Below are 19,841 nucleotides of genomic sequence, written 5' to 3'. Positions count from 1 at the left end.
CACCACATTCCCCCTGGCATAATATGGCTTCATCATATTCACATGGTACACCCGGCGGTGGTGCGCCCGGTTCGACAGCTCCACCACATAGTTTACCTCATTGAGCTGCTTGACGACCTTGAAAGGGCCCTCCCAGGCGGCCTGTAGTTTGTTCTTTCTCACTGGGATGAGAACCATCACCTGATCCCCGGTGGCGTAGGCACGGGCCCGTGCCGTGCGGTCATACCAGACCTTCTGCTTCCTCTGGGCTCTGGCCAGATTCTCCCTGGCCAGGCCCATGAGTTCAGCCAGTCTCTCTCGGAAGATCAGGACATACTCCACCACTGTCTCTCCATCGGGAGTGGCCTTCCCCTCCCACTCGTCTCTCATCAGGTCCAGGGGGCCCCTCACCCTCCTGCCATATAACAGTTAGAAAGGCGAAAATCCGGTCGACTCCTGGGGCACCTCCCTGTACGCGAACAGCAGGTGCGGTAAGTACTTGTCCCAATCCTGCGGGTGCTGGTCCATAAAGGTTTTCAGCATCATCTTTAGCGTCCCGTTAAACCTCTCCACCAGCCCATTGGACTGGGGGTGATAAGCTGAGGCCCAGTCATGCCGGACCCCACATTTCTCCCACAAGCACCGGAGCAGGGCCGACATGAAGTTGGAGCCTTGGTCTGTCAAGACTTCCTTGGGGAACCCCACTCGGCTGAAAATGGTCAGGAGCGCATCGGCCACGGTGTCTGCTTCAATGGAAGCTAAGGGCACTGCCTCGGGGTAGCGGGTGGCAAAATCTACCACCACCAGAATGTATTTCTTCCCCGACCGGGTCGTCCTGCTGAGAGGCCCCACGATGTCCATGGCCACCTTCTGGAAAGGCTCCTCTATGATGGGCAAAGGTCTCAAAGCCGCTTTCCCCTTGTCCCGGGCCTTCCCCACCCTCTGACAGGGGTCACAGGATCGGCAATACTGCCGGACCTTGGTAAAGACCCCGGGCCAGTAAAAGTTCTGTAGCAACCTCTGCCGGGTGCACCGGATTCCCTGGTGCCCTGCGAGGGGGATGTCATGGGCCAGGTACAGGAGCCTGCAGCGATACTTCTGGGGGACCACCAGCTGCCTCCTGATCCCACAGGACTCTACTTCCCTTGTGGGAGCCCATTCTCGGTACAGGAACCCCTTCTCCCACAGGAACCTCTCCTGGCAACCTCTCCTCATGGTCCGTACCACACTGAGGTCGGCCAGGTCCCTGAGCTTCCGCAAGGAGGGATCTTTCCTCAACTCGGCCTGGAACTCAGCGGCTGGGGCAGGGACGGGGCCCCGTTCCCCCTCAGTGACCAGGGCTGAGGCCTCAGCCTCTCTGAGCCGTGCCCCTCGGCGCTCCCCCCCACCAGGGTAGGGTCCTGCGCCTCCGGTGTGGTACCCTCCCCAAGGTCAGGGTGCAGTGCCCCTCGCCGGCTCTGGCTACGCGTCACAACCAGGGCGGTCTGGGGCTTGCTTGGCCAGTCCTCTAGGTCTCCCCCCATCAAAACCTCAGTGGGCAAATGGTGGTGTACCCCCACATCCTTGGGGCCCTCCTTGGCCCCCCATTTCCGGTGTACCCTTGCCACGGGCACCTTAAATGGGGTCCCGCCCACCCCTGTCAGGGTCAGGTAGGTGTTGGGCACCACCCGATCTGGGGCCACCACCTCCGGCCAGGCCAGCGTCACCTCCGCGCCCGTATCCCAGTATCCATTGACCTTCCTCCCATCCACCTCCAGGGGAACAAGGCACTCTCTCCGGAGGGACAGCCCCGCGCCCACCCTGTAAACTGAGCACCCTGAGTCCAGAGCCTCCAGCCCTCTGGCGGGGCTGGCCGGGGGTACTCCTCCCTCCTGAGCAAGGGATAAGCTGCCAGCCCCCCTTGTCTGGGAAGCCTGCCCCTCATCTGGATGGGTCCCTACCCAGTTAACCCTGGGTAGGTTGGGTCTGCTCAGTCTGTCCCTGAGCCCGGGGCACTGGGTCCGTACGTGGCCTCTCTGGCCACAGTGATAGCAGCTCAGGTCACGTTGGTCCCCTCGAGCGGGTCGGAGGGGCCCGACACCAGGCGTTCCCCTTGGGAGGGGGTTCTCCCTATTTCCCCCCTGGGAGGCCCCCGGTGACTCTCTCTCTGCCTCGGGGGGGGCCTGTTCTTTTGGGGCTCCCCCCGGCTACCCCCTGACCGACTGTTCACAAACTCGTCGGCCAGCTGCCCTGTGTGCTGGGGGTTCTCGAGCTTTTTGTCCACCAGCCACAGCCTCAGGTCGGAAAGGCACTGATCATACAGTTGCTCCAGTACGATTAGGTCAAGCAGGTCCTCTTTAGCTCGGGCCCCAGCTGTCCACTTGCGGGCATACCCCTGCATCCGGTTGACCCGTTGTAGGTAGGTGACCTCAGGCGTTTTACGCTGACTCCGGAACCTTCTCCGGTACATCTCGGGGGTCAGCCCAAACTCACGGAGCAGGGCCTGTTTGAACAGTTCATAGTCCCCTGCCTCCGGCCCTGTCATCCGGCTGTACACCTCCACGGCTTTGGGGTCCAGTAAGGGGGTGAGGAACTGGAGCCTGTCTGCAGGGTCAACCCTGTGCAGCTCACAGGCATTCTCAAAGGCCGTCAGGAAGCTATCTGTGTCCTCCCCCTCCTTACGCTGGGCCAGGAAGCACTTATCAAAGTTCCTTGCAGCCTTGGGTCCCCCCTCACTCCCCGCAGCTGGGGCCCCACTGCTCCTCAGCCTGGCCAGCTCCAGTTCATGCTGTCTTTGTTTCTCCTTCTCCTGACGCTCCCTCTCCTTTTCCTCCTGCTCATGTTGACATTGTTTCTCCTCATGTTGATGTTGTTTTTCATGATCCTCCAGCTCCCTCATTTTCATCTCCCTCTCCCATTCCAGCCGCCTCTGCTCCAGGGATGGGGAGCTCCGCCGGGAGGATCCCCTGCTGGGTGCCGGGGTCAGGGTGCCCTCGGTATTCACTGGGCTTCCCCCAACCCCTTCCCCAGGCATAGGTAGGAAGGGTCTTGGGATGTCCTCGGCAGCAGTCTGACCCCTCCCAGCCCGGTCAGGCCCCAGGGCCCATGCTGCGTCTGCCGGGCGGCTTCCCTCAGTGACAGGGATCGGGTCATCCAAGCGATCCCTCTCCTCCAGCTGGGTAATCAGCTGTTCCTTGGTGGACCTCCCGATGCGCAGCCCCCTCTGCCTGCACAGCTCCACCAGGTCGCTCTTCAGGCGTTTAGCGTACATCTCCCTGCTGGCCACTCGCAGGCCGGGCAGCTTCTCACGGTTTCCAGGAAAAGCCCCTCGTGTGCCCGTCCTTCTCGAGGTCACCACCTCTTTGGCAGGGTCGAGCTGCAGACTCCTCCGCCCCTGGGACCGCTCGCTGCAATCCCCCGGGGGACCCTGTTACTGCAAAAGTCTTTCTCTCTGGTCACACATTCCCAGGGGTTAACCGCCCCCCGAAACCGTCTCTCTCTGAATCTTCAGCACGCCTGGTCCCCGTCAATTCCCCTTCCTTTTACTGTTCCCCAGTCACTTACTGCAGGAAGCGCCGTTCACGGGGTGCAGTACATCCCACCGCTGCCACCAGTTGTCACGGAGTGTGGGGGAGTCCAGGCCCTGCACCCCTCTTCCTGGGATCCACTGAGACTCTCAGCCAGCCAGTAAAACAGAAGGTTTATTGGACAACAGGAACACAGTCCAAAAACAGAGCTTGTGGGTACAACCAGGACCCCTCAATCACGTCCTTCTGGGGGAGCAGGGAGCTTAGACCCCAGCCCTGGGGTTCCCTGTGTTCCTCTCCCCAGCCCCAAACTGAACTAAACCCCCCCAGCAGGCTCCCTCCTGTAGCCTCCGTCCACATTCCTGGGCAGAGGTGTCACCTCCCCCTCCCCCTCCTGGCTCAGGTGACAGGCTCTCAGGTCTCCCATCCCCAGGGCACATTCCCAAGTGAGCTGTAGCTCACGAAAGCTTATGCTCTAATAAATTGGTTAGTCTCTAAGGTGCCACAAGTCCTCCTTTTCTTTTTGCGAATACAGACTAACACGGCTGTTACTCTGAAACCTGTCCCCAGGTCAACACTCCCCCCTCCCTGCTGAGTCACATCGTCACAACCAGCTCCCCTGCCACGGCGCAGCAGCTGCACTCCAGGGCTTGGCTGTGGGGATGGCACTAGGCTCACCCCACAGCTTCCTCCCCTACCCACGCGGCCCAGGAAGGGTCAGGCCCAGCCCTTTCTGGGAACAGGACGAGCTGGCAGGGAACAGGAAACTGCTTGTCACTGTGTTCTTGTGTAACAGCCCGTTGCCTCGCCCTGCCCCTCCCCACCTCGCCGTGCCCCTTCCCCCCACCCTCGCCCAGGCCTGATTTCAGCCCTAACCTGGGGGCAGCCAGGGGTCAGTCCTCGCCTGGCCACTGTCTGCCTTGCACCCCCTCCCCGGCCCCTGAAAGCAGCTGCCATCCCCCCTCCCCAGGGTCCCTGCAGGGGGCCCAGCCCCAGCCAGAGCCCCACGTGCACCAGCAGGCAGGAGGGGCAAAGCCCAGGTGGGCATGTGCCTACCTGGCCCTGGGTCTCTCGCCAGCTCTGACAGCAGGCTCCAGTCCCACCCCAGCGCAGGGCACCAGGGAGAGACATGCCCTGACTGGGGTTGCCAGAGCCCTCCCCTCCTGGTTCTGCCATGCGGCCCAGGGCCGAGGCCACACCAGCACCAGCCCTCACACTGCCATGGCCCAGGGGGCTGCAGGACTGTGTGGCCAGGCAGAGCAAGTGGGGGCAGCCTGGGAGCCAGTTTGCAGGCTGAGGCTCTGTGACGAAGTGGGACTGTTCTTAATGTTTCCTCTGAATATTGTGGGGGTGCCTCAGTTTCCCCTAGGCAGTTCTTAAGTCTCTAGGGGGTGGGATAAGGGTGTATGATCGTTGCAGAGCCCTAGAGGGCAGGTGTGTGCAGGGGTCTGGACACAGAGAATGGCCGACACCCTGTTTCCTGGCCACTGGTGGCCTGGGCCCTTCCCCCCTGCAAGGTGAAAGCTGAAGGGTTGGAGAACAAAGGAATCCGGTGACCTCCTGGCCCAGGAAAGGGACAAAGCCCAGAGGAGGAGGGGCTGGAGGGAGTTTCAGTTTGGGGCTTGGCTGGGACATGGAGTGAAGGGCAGACGGGGTTGTCTGGCTCACTGCCCCCCAAAATGGACCCGGCTGAGGGGTCCTGTTCTCTGCACCTACAAGCTCTGTGTTAGACCATGTCCCTGTCATCTAATAAACCTTCTGTTTTACTGGCTGGCTGAGCGTCACGTCTGACTGCGGAGTTGGGGGGCAGGACCCTCTGGTTCCCCCAGGACCCCACCTGGGCAGACTCGCTGTGGGAAGTGCATGGAGGGGCAGAGGAGGCTGAATGCTCCGACGTCAGACCCAGGAAGGTGGAAGCCGGGTGAGCTGTGTGTCCTGCAGACAGGCTGCTCCCAGAAAGGAGACTGCCCCAGAGTCCTGCCTGGCTTCGTGGGGAGCAGTTCCAGAGCATCGCCCAGGGACTCCGGGACACCAGCCCCAGCCACTCCTCGGGCGCTGCAGCCGTGGAGCCAGGCCTGTCCCGAAGCAGTGGCTGGGGGCCACGGGGCGAGAGGGCCGTGGTCACTGAGGGGGCCAGGCGCCCGCAGGCAGCCCGAGCACCCGGTCCTGGCGCTGCTCTCCCAGTGCCCCGGCAGAGGAGAGGGCGGCAGAACCATGGCTCCTTGGCGGGGCGTCTGGCACACGGGGCCAGCTCAGACTGCGGGGGAGGAGGCGGAGTGTGGGGCTGCCCCCTGCCGAGCCGGGACAGACTATTTCCAGGCCAATTTGCATTTACCTTCACTTCCAATTAGCACTTGTAGATTTGAGCCCAATGTTTTAATTAGCTCAGCGATTATTTGTGTCATTAATTAGGCAGGCTCATTAATGAGCCCTCCCCCTCCCAACTTGCAGTTGGTAGCAGCGGGCGGCTCGGCAGGGGGAGCAGGGTTTGAACCCAGGGCCTGGGCTTTGGGACCTGAGCGTAGTCACGTACCAGGGCTCAGTGCCAGCCCGGCAAAGCCCTGCCCAGGGGCTCGGGGAGCCAGCGGGGCTGCCCCAGATCACCCCTTTGTGAGGAGCTGCCGGGTAAATCGGTGGGTGCTGATCCGGCTCTACAGGCTCGGAGCATCCCGGCCCCGCCCTGAGGAACCTGGCACTTGCACCCCTGCTCACCGGCCTGCAACACGGCCCGACAGCTCCTCACACCGGGCCTGTGGGAGGGTGCCCTCGTGGGGCCTGGGGGAGGGTGCCCTCGTGGGGCCTGTGGGAGGGTGTCCTCGTGGGCCCTGTGGGAGGGTGTCCTCGTGGGCCCTGTGGGAGGGTGTCCTCGTGAGGCCTGTGGGAGGGTGTCCTCGTGGGCCCTGTGGGAGGGTGCCCTCGTGGGGCCTGTGGGAGGGTGCCCTCATGAATTCGTGTCTGAGCCGGCACCTCCCCACAGGCCAGAGCAGCAGCTGGGACCATTAAGGTCAGACGTGAAAGCGGCCCCCCGACCAAGCCGACGCCAGAGCCCAGCATCTCCCTCCCCACTCCCCCTACGGCTGCAGCCTGCCCAGGTGACAATCACCAGCCCTGCCATAACGTGCTGGCACCTTGCTTGGTGCCCAGCCTGGACTCACCGGGGCTGGGGTGGGCGCTCGGGGCTGCGGGCGCTCCTGGCACTGCTGCGTGTGCTCGCTCCACTCTCTCTCCCAGCTGTTGCCTAATATCAAAAGTGAAAGTAGCCTGTGACAAGCTATAAAGTTTTACCACATGTACTCCCTTCCTGCACGTACTCCACCCTTTCGTCTGCCTGCTGCTCCACGCAGCCCCCGTGGACAGCGCGGGTCTCGCCCTCCCAGCCACACACTTCGCTTCCTGGGGTAGGGGCATCACCCCTTGGCTCACTGAATCCACGAGAGACAGCCATGCCCAGCCCCGCACATGCACAGATGTCATCAATATACGCCACGGCAAAACTCTCCATCCCCCTCAGGAGCTGGTCCACCAGGCGCTGGAAGGTGGCCGGCGCTCCCTTGAGGCCGAAAGGCAGGGTCAGGAGCTCATAGAGCCCCAGAGGGGTGATAAAGGCCGATTTCAGTCGGGCATCTGCATCCAGCGGCACTTGCCAGTAGCCCTTTGTAAGGTCCATGGTGGTAAGGTACCGAGCTCCTCCCAGCTTGTCTAGGAGCTCATCCGGCCTGGGCATGGGGTAGGCATCAGATTCAGTGATGGCATTGAGCTTCCGATAGTCCACACAGAACCGGACCGACCCGTCCTTTTTGGGGACCAGCACCACCGGCGAGGCCCAAGGGCTGGCAGATGGCTGGATCACCCCCAAAGCCAGCATGTCCCGGACCTCTCTTTCCAGGTCCTGAGCAGTTTTCCCTGTGACTCGGAAGGGGGAGCATCTTATCGGCGGGAGCGACCCTGTCTGCACCCGGTGGACAGTCAGATTAGTGCGTCCAGGCTGGTTGGAAAACAGCTGTCGGTACGGATGCAGCACCCCCCTGACCTCAGCTTGCTGGGCAGGGGTTAGCTGATCCGAGAGGGGAATTGTTTCCAGCGGGGAACCAGCTCTGGTCCCAGGGACTAGATCTACTAAAGGGTCATCTCCCTGCTCAGCAAGTCTCTCTCGGAAGATCAGGACATACTCCACCACTGACTCTCCATCGGGAGTGGCCTTCCCCTCCCACTCGTCTCTCATCAGGTCCAGGGGGCCCCTCACCCTCCTGCCATATAACAGTTCGAAAGGCGAAAATCCGGTCGACTCCTGGGGCACCTCCCTGTACGCGAACAGCAGGTGCGGTAAGTACTTGTCCCAGTCCTGCGGGTGCTGGTCCATAAAGGTTCTCAGCATCATCTTTAGCGTCCCGTTAAACCTCTGCACCAGCCCGTTGGACTGGGGGTGATAAGCTGAGGCCCAGTCGTGCCGGACCCCACATTTCTCCCACAAGCACCGGAGCAGGGCCGACATGAAGTTGGATCCTTGGTCTGTCAAGACTTCCTTGGGGAACCCCACTCGGCTGAAAATGGTCAGGAGCGCATCGGCCACGGTGTCTGCTTCAATGGAAGCTAAGGGCACTGCCTCGGGGTAGCGGGTGGCAAAATCTACCACCACCAGAATGTATTTCTTCCCCGACCGGGTCGTCCTGCTGAGAGGCCCCACGATGTCCATGGCCACCTTCTGGAAAGGCTCCTCTATGATGGGCAAAGGTCTCAAAGCCGCTTTCCCCTTGTCCCGGGCCTTCCCCACCCTCTGACAGGGGTCACAGGATCGGCAATACTGCCGGACCTTGGTAAAGACCCCGGGCCAGTAAAAGTTCTGTAGCAACCTCTGCCGGGTGCACCGGATTCCCTGGTGCCCTGCGAGGGGGATGTCATGGGCCAGGTACAGGAGCCTGCGGCGATACTTCTGGGGGACCCCCAGCTGCCTCCTGATCCCACAGGACTCTACTTCCCTTGTGGGAGCCCATTCTCAGTACAGGAACCCCTTCTCCCACAGGAACCTCTCCTGGCAGCCTCTCCTCATGGTCCGTACCACCCTGAGGTCGGCCAGGTCCCTGAGCTTCCGCAAGGAGGGATCTTTCCTCAACTCGGCCTGGAACTCAGCGGCTGGGGCAGGGACGGGGCCCCGTTCCCCCTCAGTGACCAGGGCTGAGGCCTCAGCCTCTCTGAGCCGTGCCCCTCGGCGCTCCCTCCCCACCAGGGTAGGGTCCTGCGCCTCCGGTGTGGTATCCTCCCCAAGGTCAGGGTGCAGTGCCCCTCGCCGGCTCTGGCTACGCGTCACAACCAGGGCGGTCTGGGGCTTGCTTGGCCAGTCCTCTAGGTCTCCCCCCATCAAAACCTCAGTGGGCAAATGGTGGTGTACCCCCACATCTTTGGAGCCCTCCTTGGCCCCCCATTTCCGGTGTACCCTTGCCACGGGCACCTTAAATGGGGTCCCGCCCACCCCTGTCAGGGTCAGATAGGTGTTGGGCACCACCCGATCTGGGGCCACCACCTCCGGCCAGGCCAGCGTCACCTCCGCGCCCGTATCCCAGTATCCATTGACCTTCCTCCCATCCACCTCCAGGGGAACAAGGCACTCTCTCCGGAGGGACAGCCCCGCGCCCACCCTGTAAACTGAGCACCCTGAGTCCAGAGCCTCCAGCCCTCTGGCGGGGCTGGCCGGGGGTACTCCTCCCTCCTGAGCAGGGGATAAGCTGCCAGCCCCCCTTGTCTGGGAAGCCTGCCCCTCATCTGGATGGGTCCCTACCCAGTTAACCCTGTGCAGGTTCAGTCTGCTCAGTCTGTCCCTGAGCCTGGGGCACTGGGACCGTACGTGGCCTCTCTGGCCACAGTGATAGCAGCTCAGGTCACGTTGGTCCCCTCGAGCGGGTCGGAGGGGCCCGACGCCAGGCGTTCCCCTTGGGAGGGGGTTCTCCCTATTTCCCCGCTGGGAGGTCCCATGGTGACTCTCTCTCTGCATCGGGGGGGGGCCTGTTCTTTTGGGACTCCTCCCGGCTACCCCCTGACCGACTGTTCACAAACTCGTCGGCCATCTGCCCTGCGTGCTGGGGGTTCTCGAGCTTTTTGTCCACCAGCCACAGCCTCCGGTCGGAAGGGCACTGATCATACAGTTGCTCCAGTACGATTAGGTCAAGCAGGTCCTCTTTAGCTCGGGCCCCAGCTGTCCACTTGCGGGCATACCCCTGCATCCGGTTGGCCAGTTGTAGGTAGGTGACCTCAGGCGTTTTACGCTGACTCCGGAACCTTCTCCGGTACATCTCGGGGGTCAGCCCAAACTCACGGAGCAGGGCCTGTTTGAACAGTTCATAGTCCCCTGCCTCCGGCCCTGTCATTCGGCTGTACACCTCCACGGCTTTGGGGTCCAGTAAGGGGGTGAGGAACTGGAGCCTGTCTGCAGGGTCAACCCTGTGCAGCTCGCAGGCATTCTCAAAGGCCGTCAGGAAGCTATCTATGTCCTCCCCCTCCTTCCGCTGGGCCAGGAAGCACTTATCAAAGCTCCTTGCAGCCTTGGGTCCCCCCTCACTCCCCGCAGCTGGGGCCCCACTGCTCCTCAGCCTGGCCAGCTCCAGTTCATGCTGCCTCTGTTTCTCCTTCTCCTCCAGCTCATGCTTATGTTGCTTCTCCTCATGCTGACATTGCTTTTTGTGATCCTCCAGCTCCCTCATTTCATCTCCCTCTCCCATTCCAGCTGCCTCCGCTCCAAGGATGGGGAGCTCCGCCGGGAGGATCCCCTGCTGGCTGCCGGGGTCAGGGTGTCCTCAGTATTCGCTGGGCTTCCCCCTACCCCTTCCTCAGGCACAGGTAGGAAGGGTCTTGGGATGTCCTCGGCAGCAGTCTGACCCCTCCCAGCCCGGTCAGGCCCCAGGGCCCATGCTGCGTCTGCCGGGCGGCTTCCCTCAGGGACAGGGATCGGGTCATCCAAGCGATCCCTCTCCTCCAAGTGGGCAATCAGCTGTTCCTTGGTGGACCTCCCGATGCGCAGCCCCCTCTGCCTGCACAGCTCCACCAGGTCGCTCTTCAGGCGTTTAGCGTACATCTCCATGCTGGCCACTCGCAGGCCGGGCAGCTTCCCACGGTTTCCAGGAAAAACCCCTAGTGTGCCAGCCCTTCCCGAGGTCGCCACCTCTTTGCCAGGGTTGAGCTGCAGACTCCTCCACCCCTGGGACCGCTCGCTGCAATCCCCCGGGGGACCCTGTTACTGCAAACGTCCTTCTCTCTGGTCATACACTCCCAGGGGTTAACCGCCCCCCGAAACCGTCTCTCTCTGAATCTTCAGCACGCCTGGTCCCTGTCAATCCCCCTTTGTTTTACTGCTCCCCAATCACTTACTGCTAGAAGCACCGTCTACAGGGTGCAGTAGATCCCACTGCTACCACCAGTTGTCACAGAGTGCGGGGGAGTCTGGGGCCTGCACCCCTCTTCCTGGGATTCACAGTGACTCTCAGCCAGTCAGTAAAACAGAAGGTTTATTGGACAATAGGAACACAGTCTAAAACAGAGCTTGTGGGTACAACCAGAACTCCTCAGTCAAGTCCTTCTGGGGGAGCAGGGAGCTTAGACCCCAGCCTTGAGGTTCCCTGCGTTCCTCCACCCAGCACCAAACTGAAACCAAACCCCCCCCAGCAGGCCCCCTCCTGCAGCCTTTGTCCAGTTTCCCAGGCAGAGGTGTTACCTCCCCCTCCCCCTCCTGGCTCAGGTGACAGGCTCTCAGGTCTCCCCTCCCCAGTGAAACTCCCCTGCCACATTCCCAGGTCAACACTCCCCACTCCCTGCTACGTCACACCAGGCAGAGGAAAAGACAGGCTAGTGAAGGAGAAACAGAGCTCAAGAACAGGTTTGCAGAGTTGGAAAATGAAGAAGGGGTACGGCAGGTGGACACTGAAGGTGAGAAGGGCAAGGAAGAAGAGAAGAGTGGCTAGTCCTATAGGAAAAGGGGAAGAGTCAATGGAGACAACACCAAATATGAGCCCCAGGAGGATACAGGATGGGTTGAAGAGGATTACAAGAGATAATAGGAATCGAGAGGACTTGCAGCCAGAGGGAACAGGGGATAGACTGGAGAATAGCATCATCACCAGGGAAAGGCAGGGCTATGTGATCCGGGGACTCCTCACTGAGAAGAATAGACAGGCCTGTAACATCCAGAGAACAGAACGGTGTGCTGTATGCCGGGTGCTAAGATGCAGGATGTGGACCTGAGGCTGAATAAGATCCTAAGGGGAGCAGGAAAGAATCCATTGATTATCCTTCATGTGGGAACAAATGATACGGCTAGATTCTCACTGGAACGTATCAAGGGCGACTATGCCAGGCTGGGGAAGATGCTTAAGGAAGTCGAGGCTCAGGTGACCTTCAATGGATTTTGCCTGTTCCTAGAGGAGGGCAACAAAGGTGTGACAAGATTATGATGCTCAACGGATGGCTCAAGCAGTGGTGCTATAAGGAGGGCTTTGGGATGTATGGCCACTGGGAGGCCTTCATGGACAGAGGACAGTTCTCTCCGGACGGACTTCACCTGAGTGAGGAGGGAAATAGACTTCTAGGATGGAGGCTGGCACAACTGATTAAAAGAGCTTTAAACTAGGAACCTGGGGGAGATGGCTGGGAGATGTCCAGGTAATCTCCTTGTTAGATTTTAACATTGAGAGGAAAGAAAACGAAATAAGAAAGGAGACAGCCGTAGGTAGGAGAATGGCCATAAGGAGGAAGGGCAGTGAGGGTACCAGTCAAATAGGTGATACGGGCTGGAGAATGGCCGTGCCGAATCAGGTACAGAACGCGAGCGAGGCCAAACAGCAAAAATGAAGCTGTTTCTACACCAGTGCGAGGAGCCTGGGTGAGAAAATGGAGGAACCAGAGCTACCGGTGCAGGACGTGAACCCGGGTATTCTAGGGAGACCAGGAACAGGGTGGAACAGTCGTCACGACTGGCGTACGGGTATTGAGGGGGACGTGCTGTTTAGGAAAGACAGAAATAAAGGCAAAGGTGGTGGAGTTGCATTGTCTATCAAGGAGGAGGTCGACTGTAAAGAAATAAGAAGCGATGGAATGGATCAGACAGAGTCTGTCTGGGCAAAAATCACATTGGGGAAGAAAACGACTCGAGCCTGCCCTGGGATAGTGCTTGGGGTGAGCTAGAGACCGCCGGGGTCCGATGTGGATATGGATCGAGCCCTCTTCAATGTTTTTAATAAAGTAAATACTAATGGAAACTGCGTGATCATGGGAGACTTTAACTTCCCAGATATAGACTGGAGGACGAGTGCTAGGAATAACAATAGGGCTCAGATGTTCCTGGATGCGATAGCTGATGGATTCCTTCATCAAGTAGTTACTGAACTGACTAGAGGGGATGACATTTTAGATTTGGTTTTGGTGAGTAGTGAGGACCTCCTAAAAGAAATGGCTGTAGGGGACAACCTTGGTTTGAGCGATCATGAGCTAATTTAGTTCAAACTGAACAGAAGGATAAACAAAAATAAATCTGGGACTAGGGTTTTTGATTTCAAAAAGGCTGACTTTCAAAAATTAAGGACATTAGTTAGGGAAGTGGATTGGACTGAAGAATTTATGGATCTAAAGGTAGAGGAGGCCTGGGATTACTTTAAATCAAAGCTGCAGAAGCTATCAGAAGCCTGCATCCCAAGAAAGGGGAAAAATTCATAGGCAGGAGTTGTAGACCAAGCTGGAGGAGCAAGCATCTCAGAGAGGTGATTAAGAAAAAGCAGAAAGCATACAGGGAGTGGAAGATGGGAGGGATCAGCAAGGAAAGCTGCCTTATGGAGGTCAGAACATGTAGGGATAAAGTGAGACAGGCTAAAAGTCATGTAGAGTTGGACCTTGCAAAGGGAATTAAAACCAATAGTAAAAGCTTCTATAGCCATATAAATAAGAAAAAAAGGAAAGAAGAAGTGGGACCGCTAAACACTGAGGATGGAGTGGAGGTCAAGGATAATCTAGGCATGGCCCAATATCTAAACAAATACTTTGCCTCAGTCTTTAATGAGGCTAATGAGGATCTTAGGGATAATGGTAGCATGACAAATGGGAATGAGGATCTGGAGGTAGATATTACCATATCTGAGGTGGAAGCCAAACTCGAACAGCTTAATGGGACTAAATCAGGGGGCCCAGATCATCTTCATCCAAGAATATTAAAGGAATTGGCACATGAAATTGCAAGCCCATGAGCAAGAATTTTTAATGAATCTGTAAACTTAGGGGTTGTACCGTATGATTGGAGAATTGCTGACATAGTTCCTATTTTTAAGAAAGGTGGTTAGGGACTATTTAGAAAAGCTGGACGTGCACAGGTCCATGGGGCCGGATGCGTTGCATCCGAGAGTGCTGAAGGAACTGGCGGCTGTGATTGCAGAGCCATTGGCCATTATCTTTGAAAACTCGTGGCGAACGGGGGAAGTCCCAGATGACTGGAAAAAGGCTAATGTAGTGCCAATCTTTAAAAAAGGGAAGAAGGAGGATCCTGGGAACTGCAGGCCAGTCAGCTCACCTCAGTCCCCGGAAAAATCATGGAGCAGGTCCTCAAAGAATCAATCCTGAAGCACTTACATGAGAGGAAAGTGATCAGGAAGAGTCAGCATGGATTCACCAAGGGAAGGTCATGCCTGACTAATCTAATCGCCTTCTATGATGAGATTACTGGTTCTGTGGATGAAGGGAAAGCAGTGGATGTATTGTATCTTGACTTTAGCAAAGCTTTTGACACGGTCTCCCACAGTATTCTTGTCAGCAAGTTAAAGAAGTATGGGCTGGATGCATGCACTATAAGGTGGGTAGAAAGTTGGCTAGATTGTCGGGCTCAACGGGTAGTGATCAATGGCTCCATGTCTAGTTGGCAGCCGGTGTCAAGTGGAGTGCCCCAGGGGTCGGTCCTGGGGCCGGTTTTGTTTAATATCTTCATAAATGATCTGGAGGATGGTGTGGATTGCACTCTCAGCAAATTTGCGGATGATACTAAACTGGGAGGAGTGGTAGATATGCTGGAGGGCAGGGATAGGATACAGAGGGACCTAGACAAATTGGAGGATTGGGCCAAAAGAAATCTGATGAGGTTCAATAAGGATAAGTGCAGGGTCCTGCACTTAGGACGGAAGAACCCAATGCACAGCAAAAACTAGGGACCGAATGGCTAGGCAGCAGTTCTGCAGAAAAGGACCTAGGGGTGACAGTGGACGAGAAGCTGGATATGAGCCAGCAGTGTGCCCTTGTTGCCAAGAAGGCCAATGGCATTTTGGGATGTATAAGTAGGGGCATTGCCAGCAGATCAAGGGACGTGATCGTTCCCCTCTATTCGACATTGGTGAGGCCTCATCTGGAGTACTGTGTCCAGTTTTGGGCCCCACACTACAAGAAGGATGTGGATAAATTGGAAAGAGTCCAGCGGAGGGCAACAAAAATGATTAGGGGTCTGGAACACATGACTTATGAGGAGAGGCTGAGGGAACTGGGATTGTTTAGTCTGCGGAAGAGAAGAATGAGGGGGGATTTGATAGCTGCTTTCAACTACCTGAGGGGTGGTTCCAGAGAGGATGGTTCTAGACTATTCTCAGTGGTGGAAGAGGACAGGACAAGGAGTAATGGTCTCAAGTTGCAGTGGGGGAGGTTTAGGTTGGATATTAGGAAAAACTTTTTCACTAGGAGGGTGGTGAAACACTGGAATGCGTTGCCTAGGGAGGTGGTGGAATCTCCTTCCTTAGAAGTTTTTAAGGTCAGGCTTGACAAAGCCCTGGCTGGGATGATTTAGTTGGGGATGGGTCCTGCTTTTGAGCAGGGGGTTGGACTAGATGACCTACTGAGGTCCCTTCCAACCCTGATATTCTATGATTCTATGATTCTAAGGGGAAAAAAGTGATCCAGGTAACTACAGGCCTGTTAGTTCAACATCTGTAGTATGCAAGGTCTTGGAAAAAATTTTGAAGGAGAAAGTAGTTAAGGACATTGAGGTCAATGGTAAATGGCACAAAATACAACATGGTTTTACAAAAGGTAGATCATGCCAAACCAACTTGATCTCCTTCTTCAAGAAAGTAACAGATTTTTTAGACAAAGGAAACACAGTGGATCTAATTTACCTCGATTTCAGTAAGGCATTTGATACGGTGCCACATGGGGAATTAGCTAAATTGGAAAAGATGGGGCTCAATATGAAAATTGAAAGGTGGATAAGGAACTGGTTAAAGGGGAGACTACAGTGGGTCACACTGAAAGGTGAACTGTCAGGCTGGAGGGAGGTTACCAGTGGAGTTCCCCAGGGATCAGTTTTGGGACCAATCTTATTTAATCTTTTTATTATTGACCTCGGCACAAAAAGTGGGAGTTTGCGGATGATACAAAGCTGGGAGGTATTGCCAATTTAGAGAAGGACCGGGATATCATACAGGAAGATCTGGATGACCTTGTAAACTGGAGTAATAGCAATAGGATGAAATTTAACAGTGAGAAGTGTAAGGTTATGCATTTAGGGATTAATAACAAGAATTTTAGCTATAAGCAGGGGACGCATCAATTAGAAGTAATGGAGGAGGAGAAGGACCTTGGAGTATTGGTTGATCATGGGATGACTATGAGCCGTCAATGTGAAATGGCCGTGAAAAAAGTTAATGCGGTCTTGGGATGCATCAGGCGAGGTATTTCCGGTAGAGATAAGGAGGTGTTAGTGCCGTTATACAAGGCACTGGTGAGACCTCACCTGGAACACTGTGTGCAGTTCTGGTCTCCCATGTTTAAGAAGAATGAATTCAAACTAGAACAGGTACAGAGAAGGGCTACTAGGATGATCCGAGGAATGGAAAACCTGTCTCATGAAAGGAGACTCAAGGAGCTTGGCTTGTTTAGCCTAACCAAAAGAAGGCTGCGGGGAGATAGAATTGCTCTCTATAAATATATCAGAGGGATAAATACCACAGAGGGAGAAGAATTATTTAAGCTCAATACCAATGTGGACACAAGAACAAATGGATATAAATTGGCCATCGGGAAGTTTAGACTTGAAATTAGACGAAGGTTTCTAACCCTCAGAGGAGTGAAGTTCTGGAGCAGCCTTCCAAGGGAAGCAGTGGGGGCAAAAGACCTATCTGGCTTCAAGATTACGCTTGATAAATTCATGGAGGAGATGGTATGATGGGATAACATGATTTTGGCAATTAATTGATCTTGGACTATTAGTGGTAAATAGGCCCAATGGCCTGTGATGGGATGTTAGATGGGGTGGGATCTGAGTTACTACAGAGAATTCTTTCCTGGGTGTCTGGCTATTGAGTCTTGCCCACATGCTCAGGGTTCAGCTGATCACCATATTTGGGGTCGGGAAGGAATTTATCTCCAGGGAAGATTGGCAGAGGCCCTCGGGGTTTTTCGCCTTTCCCTGCCGCGTGGGGCATGGGTCACTTGCTGGAGGAGTCTCTGCACCTTGAAGTCTTTAAACCATGATTTGTGGACTTCAATAGCTCAGACATAGGTGAGAGGTTTTTCGCAGGAGTGGGTGGGTGAGATTCTGTGGCCTGCATTGTGCAGGAGGTCAGACTAGATGACCATAATGGTCCTTTCTGACCTTAAAGTCTATGAGAACATACTCCACCATTGACTCCCCATCGGGAGTGGCCTTCCCCTCCTATTTGTCTCTCATCAGGTCCAGGGGGCCCCTTATCCTCCTTCCATATAACAGTTCGAAAGGTGAAAATCCGGTAGACTCCTGGGGCACCTCCCTGTACGCGAACAGCAGGTGAGGCAAGTACTTGTCCCAATCCTGCGGGTGCTGGTCCATAAAGGTTTTCAGCATCATCTTTAGCGTCCCATTGAACCTCTCCACCAGCCCATTGGCCTGGGGGTGATAAGCTGAGGCCCAGTCGTGCCGGACCCCACATTTCTCCCACAAGCACCGGAGCAGGGCCGACATGAAGTTGGAGCCTTGGTCTGTCAAGACTTCCTTGGGGAACCCCACTCGGCTGAAAATGGTCAGGAGCGCGTCGGCCACGGTGTCGGCTTCAATGGAAGCTAAGGGCACTGCCTCGGGGTAGCGGGTGGTGAAATCTACCACCCCCAGAATGTATTTCTTCCCCGACCGGGTCGTCCTGCTGAGAGGCCCCACGATGTCCAGGGCCACCTTCTGGAAAGGCTCCTCTATGATGGGCAAAGGTCTCAAAGCCGCTTTCCCCTTGTCCCGGACCTTCCCCACCCTCTGACAGGGGTCACAGGATCGGCAATACTGCCGGACCTTGGTAAAGACCCCGGGCCAGTAAAAGTTCTGTAGCAACCTCTGCCGGGTGCGCCGGATTCCCTGGTGCCCTGCGAGGGGGATGTCATGGGCCAGGGACAGGAGCTTGCAGCGATACTTCTGGGGGACCCCCAGCTGCCTCCTGATCCCACAGGACTCTACTTCCCTTGTGGGAGCCCATTCTCGGTACAGGAACCCCTTCTCCCACAGGAACCTCTCCTGGCAGCCTCTCCTCATGGTCCGTCCCACACTGAGGTCGGCCAGGTCCCTGAGCTTCCGCAAGGAGGGATCGGGGGGAGGGATAGCTCAGTGGTTTGAGCATTGGCCTGCTAAATGCAGGGTTGTGAGTTCAATCCTTGAGGGGGCCATTTAGGGATCTGGGGCAAAAATTGGGGTTTGGTCCTGCTTTGAGCAAGGGGTTGGACTAGATTATCTCCTTAGGTCCCTTCCAACCCTGATATTCTATGATTTCTGGAACTCAGCAGCTGGGGAAGGGATGGGGGCCTGCTCCTTCTCGCTGGCCGGGTCTGAGGCCGCAGCCTCTCTGAGCCTTGTCCCTGGGCGCTCCCTCCCCACTGAGGTGGGGTCCTGCACCTCTGGTAAGGTATCCTTCCCGAGGTCAGGGCGCAGTACCCCTTGGCAGCTCTGGCTACGGGTCACAACCAGGGCACCCTGGAGGTTGCTTGGCCAGTTCTCCAGGGTCACTCCCCATCAACAACTCAGTGGACAAATGGTGGTGCACCCCCATGTCCTTGGGGCCCTCCTTGGCCCCCCCATTTCAGATGTACCCTCACCACGGGTTCTGCCATCAGGGTCAGGTAGGTGTCGGGCACCACCCGATCTGGGCCACCACCTCAGGCCGGGCCAGTGTCACCTCAGTGCCCGTGTCCCAGTGTCCCTGGACCTTCCTCCCATCCACCTCCAGGGGAACAAGGCACTCTCTCCGGAGGAACAGCCCCATGCCCACCCTGTAAACCGAGCACCCTGAGTCTGGAGCATCCAGCCCTCCAGAGGAGCTGGTCTGGGGCGCTCCTCCCTCCTGAGCAGGGGATAAGCTGCCAGCCCCCCTTGTCTGGGAAGCCTGCCCCTCATCTGGACTGGTCCCTACCCAGTTAACCCTGTGCAGGTTCAGTCTGCTCAGTCTGTCCCTGAGCCTGGGGCACTGGGTCCGTACGTGGTCTCTCTGGCCACAGTGATAGCAGCTCAGGTCACTTTGGTCCCCTCGAGCGGATCGGTTGGTCCTGATGCCAGATGTTCCCCTTGGGAGGGGGTTCTCCATATTCCCCCTTTGGGAGGCCCCATGGTGACTCTCTCTCTGCATTGTGGGGGGCCTGTTCCTTTGGGACGCCTCCCTTCCACCCCTTGACCGGCTGTTCACAAACTCGTCGGCCAGCTGCCCTGTGTGCTGGGGGTTCTTGAGCTTTTTGTCCACCAACCACAGCCTCAGGTCGGATGGGCACTGTTCATACAGTTGCTCCAGTATGATTAGGTCAAGCAGGTCCTCCTTCGTCTGGGCCCCATCTGCTCACTTGAGGGCATATCCCTCCATGCGGGTGGCCAGTTGCAGATACGTGACCTCAGGTGTTTTATACTGACTCTGGAACCTTTCCCGGTACATCTCGGGAGTCAGCCCAAACTCGTGTAGCAGGGTCTTTTTGAATAGTTCATAGTCCCTTTTCTCTGCCCCTTCCATTTGGCTGTACATCGACATTGCTTGGGGTGCAGTAGGGGGGTGAGAAACCAGAGCCTGTCAGCAGGGGCAACCTGTGCGGCTTGCAGGCGTTCTCAAAGGCCGTCAGGAAGTCATCTATGTCAGCACTACTCAAAGTGGTGGTCTGCGGACCGGTGCCGGTCTGCGAGCCATCGGCTGCCAGTCTGTGCGCACATTGGGGAAAAATGCCAGCCCCCACAACAGATAGCTTGAGAAGCACTGATCTGTGTCCTCCCCCTCCTTACGCTGGGCCAGGACGCACTTATCAAAGCTCGGTGCAGTCTTGGTCCCCCCTCACTCACTGCAGCCGGAGGCTCGCTGCTCCTCAGCCTGGCCAGCTCCAGCTCATGCTGTTGCTGCTTTCGTGATCCTCTAGCTCTCTCAG

General features: G+C 56.9%; 1 protein-coding gene across 10 annotated transcripts in view; it reads right to left on the bottom strand.

Annotated features, from left to right (window-relative positions):
* LOC140915480 (hexokinase-2) overlaps positions 1–19,841 on the bottom strand; it is a 96,227-nt gene that overhangs the window by 16,248 nt on the left and 60,138 nt on the right. Inside the window, exon 2 of one of the 10 annotated variants that reach the window (XM_073355129.2) lies at positions 6,641–6,723. The exons of 7 other annotated variants lie outside the window; for them this stretch is intronic. In XM_073355129.2, the coding sequence (XP_073211230.1) occupies positions 6,641–6,723 (83 nt within the window). Of the gene's footprint in view, positions 1–6,640; positions 6,731–17,104; positions 17,241–19,841 lie in introns of those variants that run through there. 2 more of the 10 variants (XM_073355126.2, XM_073355127.1) reach the window with 2 other exon arrangements.

Source organism: Lepidochelys kempii, chromosome 8 (assembly GCF_965140285.1).
Source record: "Lepidochelys kempii isolate rLepKem1 chromosome 8, rLepKem1.hap1, whole genome shotgun sequence".
Classification (NCBI taxonomy): domain Eukaryota; kingdom Metazoa; phylum Chordata; order Testudines; family Cheloniidae; genus Lepidochelys; species Lepidochelys kempii.
Note: the sequence above shows the minus strand (reverse complement) of the source record. Positions and strands in the feature narration are given on the sequence as shown.